The sequence below is a fragment of the Pinus tabuliformis genome, chromosome 8 (genome assembly GCF_031772625.1).
Source record: "Pinus tabuliformis cultivar Carrire ecotype Pingquan chromosome 8, CPIR1, whole genome shotgun sequence".
Taxonomy (NCBI): domain Eukaryota; kingdom Viridiplantae; phylum Streptophyta; class Pinopsida; order Pinales; family Pinaceae; genus Pinus; species Pinus tabuliformis.
The window spans coordinates 1084534923-1084540526 of record NC_142294.1 but is presented as its reverse complement, the minus strand read 5'-3'; the positions used below and the strand labels follow the sequence as shown (position 1 = coordinate 1084540526).

General features: G+C 33.5%; 1 protein-coding gene across 1 annotated transcript; it reads right to left on the bottom strand.

Moving 5' to 3' along the window:
* Positions 1-797: 797 nt before the first annotated feature.
* Positions 798-2885, bottom strand: LOC149239108 (GDSL esterase/lipase At1g74460-like). Its single transcript, XM_089367068.1, has 5 exons — positions 2551-2885; positions 2295-2425; positions 1971-2210; positions 1422-1671; positions 798-1313 (listed from the first exon to the last, which is right to left on the bottom strand). The coding sequence occupies exons 1-5, from the start codon at positions 2813-2815 to the stop codon at positions 1072-1074; spliced, it is 1128 nt and encodes a 375-aa protein (XP_089223194.1). The 5' UTR covers positions 2816-2885; the 3' UTR covers positions 798-1071.
* Positions 2886-5604: the final 2719 nt, after the last annotated feature.

The window sequence follows — 5604 nt, the reverse complement described above, 5'->3', positions numbered from 1 at the left end:
AGCAGAATACATAGCTGCTTCACATGCTTGCAAAGAGGCAGTTTGGTTGAAAGGTTTGATTGGTGAGTTTGGTAGGTTGCAGGACAACATCAAGTTATTTTGTGACAGTCAAAGTGCAACTCATTTGGCTAAGAATCCAGCCTATCATAGTAAATCAAAGCATATACCAATCAAGTACCATTTTGTAAGACAGGTTATCACTGAAAGGGGTGTTTCTCTTGAAAAGGTGCATACGAAGGAAAACTATGCAGACATGTTCACGAAACCAGTTTTTTTAGAGAAGCTGCGTTGGTGTTTGGCTTCTCTTGGCTTGTAGAAAAGATAAAAATAATAAATGAACAAGGCATCAGGCTAATTGTTGTCAAGGTGGAGATTGTTGAGATTTTCGATTTTATTAAATTGGGCAGAAATCTCATGTATGTGACAACGATAGGATTAGTCGCTATATTAGCTCCAGTATTTTTTGAGAAGGAGTTATTGCATCCTATATTTGTTGTGAGGGAATTTATGATTCAGTTTTATGCTCCAGCTATATAGAAATGTAATCCGTAAAGGATTGTAAGAGAAAGTAGAGGAAATAGGGGAGAGCTGAGAGCATGTGTGAATTATTAGATTTGTTGTAATCTCCTTTACGTAGCCCAGATTGGTTGGGTGAACCATGTTAAATCTCTGTGTTATGGTTTTATGAGTTTGTTGTTTTGTGTTGTGTATGTTACTATTATTTCAGCTGCGCTTTGTTTAAGTCTAACAGTATTTTGTGATATTTTATGATATAACCACCATTACTTCCATGGAAATATCACAACATAATAATATATTAAATTTATGATTAGAAGCAAAAAGACCGAATGTCATTCACCATTGCTGCAGAATTGCAAAGATAGAACAGAGTTACCCTTTCCTCTGGCATGGACGTAGCTGGTGCCACTTTTTGTAACATGCATCTCTATGTAGCAGACAAACACAAATTCATGTACTCTTAAAAAAAATGAAGATGTAGACAAATTTATTTTCAAAATGCTGATGGAGATTCATGTACTCTAAAAAATGAAGATGTTGACAAATTTATTTTCAAAATGCCGATGGAGAAGGAGATGGCGATGGAAATGGCGATGGAGCAGAATTCCCATGATTCATTTTAATAGCAGAAATCAGATTCTGTGCAATAACTAAATTGGCAGCATCACTAGGATGGTATTCATCCCAAAACAAATATTTGGTTCTGTCTGGACACAGCTTTGCAGCGGCCACGCAACTTAATGTGGGCCGGTATCTTCCAAAACTGCAGCAAGGTGTATCACCATTTTCGAACCCTGCAGACGTAAATTATCGTTAATAAAAACCAAAATCACCAATCCAAAATAAACCTATGAGAAATACTGTAATTTGATGATAAAGTTTTGAATGTATTGAATCCTCACCATAAGCTTGGGGATTTTCTATAAGTTTGGTGAAGAAAGTGTAACCATCGGCAAAGATAAAGCGAGCTCCTGGCAGTTTTGAATTTAGATCTGCGATGAGGTTTCCAGTGGCAGCATTAAAATTGACGGCATACTCGTTGAGATTCTGTTGGCAACTACCATCTGTTGTCAGTACCCGCTGCAGTGGAATGCAACCCAGAGGTCCCAATCCTGTGAAGAGCAACTTGCGTACGCCTAATTGATGTAGTGTCTGCGCCATTTTATATATAAAAGATTAATTATTAACCATACCTTTACTATGAAGTTTTATTAGCATTACGGGTTGAGGATGATTTAATCAAATTTCCGGGTGTGTTTAAGGGAAGAGACTAGTTAAAAATTCTAGTTAGATTAGAGCTGGTGTGCCCTAAGCTAAGCTAAGTGTGCTATCCTGATTGGTCCCTCAGTTGAATTTGACAAATTAGATACTCCTCAATCCACCAATGAAGCTGAAGAAAAAACTAGAAAACTAGATTATGATAGTGAAATTTATAGTTGAGAAAAACTCACCGTGAGTTGTTGGCGTAATGTGGAAATAAGATAATTTATGAAATCATCGGGAGCAAATTGCCAGGAATCAGCCTGGACGGGGAGCAAATAATTGTTGATGTAGTCGTTGCTTCCAATGGACATTAAATACATGGATTCATTAAAGAATTTCTCCGCTTTTTCTTGCCCGATTTTATTGGCAATGATCATCTTGGTGCCTTGAAACATCTCTATTTGCTTCCACAGCCACAGTCGTTGAATCTACATGGGTATACAGTTAGCATGGGAAAAAAGGAAAATTAACAAAAAAGAAAACCAGAGAAGTGGGTATGGAATAGTTATTACAAAAAGAGATCCTGTTTCGTTAAGAATGCCGCCTCCACCCGAAGCATAGTTGGCACCTCGTTTCAACACGACGTTCTCATCTGTGGATGGAGACAGGATCGGCGCTGGGATTGGCAAACCTGTTTTCTCAGCTGCAAAATTAGCAACACCCAATCCATCAATACCTAGAAAATGCCCAATATACAAATAATTATTCGAAAAAGAAACAATTCCGAAAAAGAAACAGTTGAAATGTGAAAGGGGAAGTAAGAAATACCAACTATATCACAAATGGTTCGGCCATTGGTGTATCTTCCTGTGGGCAATCCGTTACCAAAGTCAATTCCATACCATGGATAATTGGACTTCGCTAGACTCCTCTGCAGGTGATTGTTGTTTCCAACATCTGACAAAGAGTCTCCAAAAATAAAGGATACAGGCTTTATCTCTGTTTCTGCTGCGCTTGCGCCAACGTATAACGTCGTCACCATCATAATTGCCATGAAACATGCACTTAGTTCCTCGATCCCAATTCTCTCCATTGTTCCCTTATACACAAAGTGCTCTACTGCAGTTGTTGCTCTGTTTGAAGTAAATCTCCCAGTCCCCGGTATTTATAGTTAAAAACAATAATTTTGGTATTGCTGTCTGATACATAGAGTCAAGGACAAATATGACAATTAATGGAAGAAAATTGAACGAGGAAATCTAAAAACCAAAGATTATGACGGTAGAATTGGTGGATACAACAGACCGTTGAATAGCGAAACCTCCAGCTAACAACTCTGAAACTCAGTCTATTAGTGGTTAGATTAGCTAAATGGGTTTCGTGGATTACGGTTTTTGGAAATGTATGTTCATAGATACCATCGCTCGCAACTCTTTCCCTAACAATCACCGCCAAAGCAACATTTGTATATCAAATTACATGATATTATTGACTTTGTAATATATAAATGCGTTTAATTAATGTTTATATACTTTTTATTTGATTAGTTATTACGTTTTTTTTTCTCGTCGTTATGTTCAATATATCTAATTTGTCGATAGAGGGTAATTCTTGAATTTGTTTTCTCCATGAATATGTTTGCTTAATTTGCAGGTCATCCATAACATAATTATGGATTATGCAGAGAGCGTTAGGTTTATTTTTTTTAATTATATGTGTTTAATGTACATTATTATTTTTTAATGAGTATTTGATATTAATTATTCTTTATAAGGGAAATGGTTATTTATTATATAATTTGATTATAATTATTTATACATTTAATAAGTATATAAATTTCAAATTTTTTTTTCATAATTTTGTTTTTAAAGTTATTATTATTCTAGGTCATCATTTTATATTTTATATGAATGGGGTTTTTATATGAATGACGCATTGTGTTAATTAGGTATAATTCATGAACAAGATTTACGTGGATGTTATTGAATAATTATCATTTTTTATATAGATGTGTGGTTTTACTATGATGATCTAAAATTTATATGGATATGATGGAATAATTATCATTTTTATATAAATTTATGATTTTGCAATGACGGTCACTGTATATAACATGAGCGATCACATTGCATTTAATGTTGAGATGATATTGATGATTTAATGAGCGTGATATGTAAAATTATATTGATGATTTACCTGTGTGATAAGGAGTGGTGATAAGTATACAGATTTTAAGAATAAGTTAAAATATTTAAAATCAAGTTGATATGAGGGGAATGGATACCTTAATTTAAATGCTATGATGGAAGATATGATTATGGGTTGTTTTGATTATTTAGATAATGCTCTATGTTCTTATCTGTATTTAGGAACTAGCATTTGCACTAGATGTTGCAAAGAAAACGCCGTAAGGCATAAAGTGCGGAAATCCATTATCCATGTAGTGTGTGCATTATTCAACAAGGTGGATCTCTCTAAATTTGTTGCAAACATTTATTTTGTTGCATTGCTAATTTATTTATAATCTACTACTACCTCCTCTTCTTGGAATATTAAATTTTTTATCACCCCCATGATGACAATCCCTCTAATTATTGGCATCACAATTTTTTCCACTTTAGTGGCTTTACCTTCAACCTAAAGAAACATGAATTTGAGTCACTCAATGAAAAAGAAGTTGTTAAATTGCTATTTATCGGGTTTTGAGTAAAAACAATGAATAACTCATATTTACAACACTTTAAATATTTACAACCTTTTAAGCCTTGTATTTATAACTCATATTTATAACCCTTTAAAATGAAGCTAACTATCTATATTTTTATTAATAATAAAAAGGATCTTCTTTATAAAACTGACACTCACATGCTACTCCTATATATTTATCTTATATTTAATATTCAGTGTCCATCAATTGAATGACAAGATGAAAGCTCAACTTAATTGCACCTTTCTGAACTCCTTTGTGGGAATTCATGGCCCATTAATTTAATGGCAAATTGAAGTTTCAAATACATTACACATTTTATACCAGATTCGGAGAGTTCATGAACAAACTTTCAAGGTTTTAATGGATCTAGGTCATTTGTATTTTCTCTGATGTTGACTATACTAGCAATTGTCCCAAAAGGTACAAACCTTAATTTCCTTTTAATGATCAAGCCTTATGTGAAAACAATCATATTGATCCACTAGTGTACATTGATTTGTTACATTTGTCTTAGTCTATAATAGAGGTGTAAAAAATATGCATTGAAATCCTAGAATTTTAAGCATATAACCCATTAAAACGTGACTTAAAAGTTTAATTCGTAATTATTTATTCAGTAATTTGTACATTGTTAATTGCAATTTCCCTTGAAAACCAATGTTTATATCAAAATTTTAAAAATTAACACTCACTTCTCCCGTAGCGTGGTGTTTCTTTATTTGATCGTGGTACTCAAGATTTCCTTTCTCCAATGTATCCAATGTGAAGATGATATCTTATGTGTTTTCGCTTTCTCAGTAGGTTCATGTGATTATTATTATTTTTGGTGTTAATGTTTATGTTTTTTTTATGACCATCCATTATTTATTATCTAAACATTGATGTTTGAAAATTCGTAAGTGGTTAGTGTGGAAATTGCAAGGTATGTTGAGAATTTTGTTATCTAGTAGCCTTAGAGTCATTCTTGAGTCATTATCTTTACCATCTCAGGAGGAAGAAGAAGAAGAAAAGCCTACAGAATTGAAAAAGAACCCTAAAAAGTATTAGGATCCATGGGTCATTTTTTTTGCATCATGTAGCAAGATCACATGGCTAATTGATTATGCCACATGAAGAATTAGTCTTTGCCAATATTTAGGCTTTTAACTACATGATTTTTTCTACTAATATTC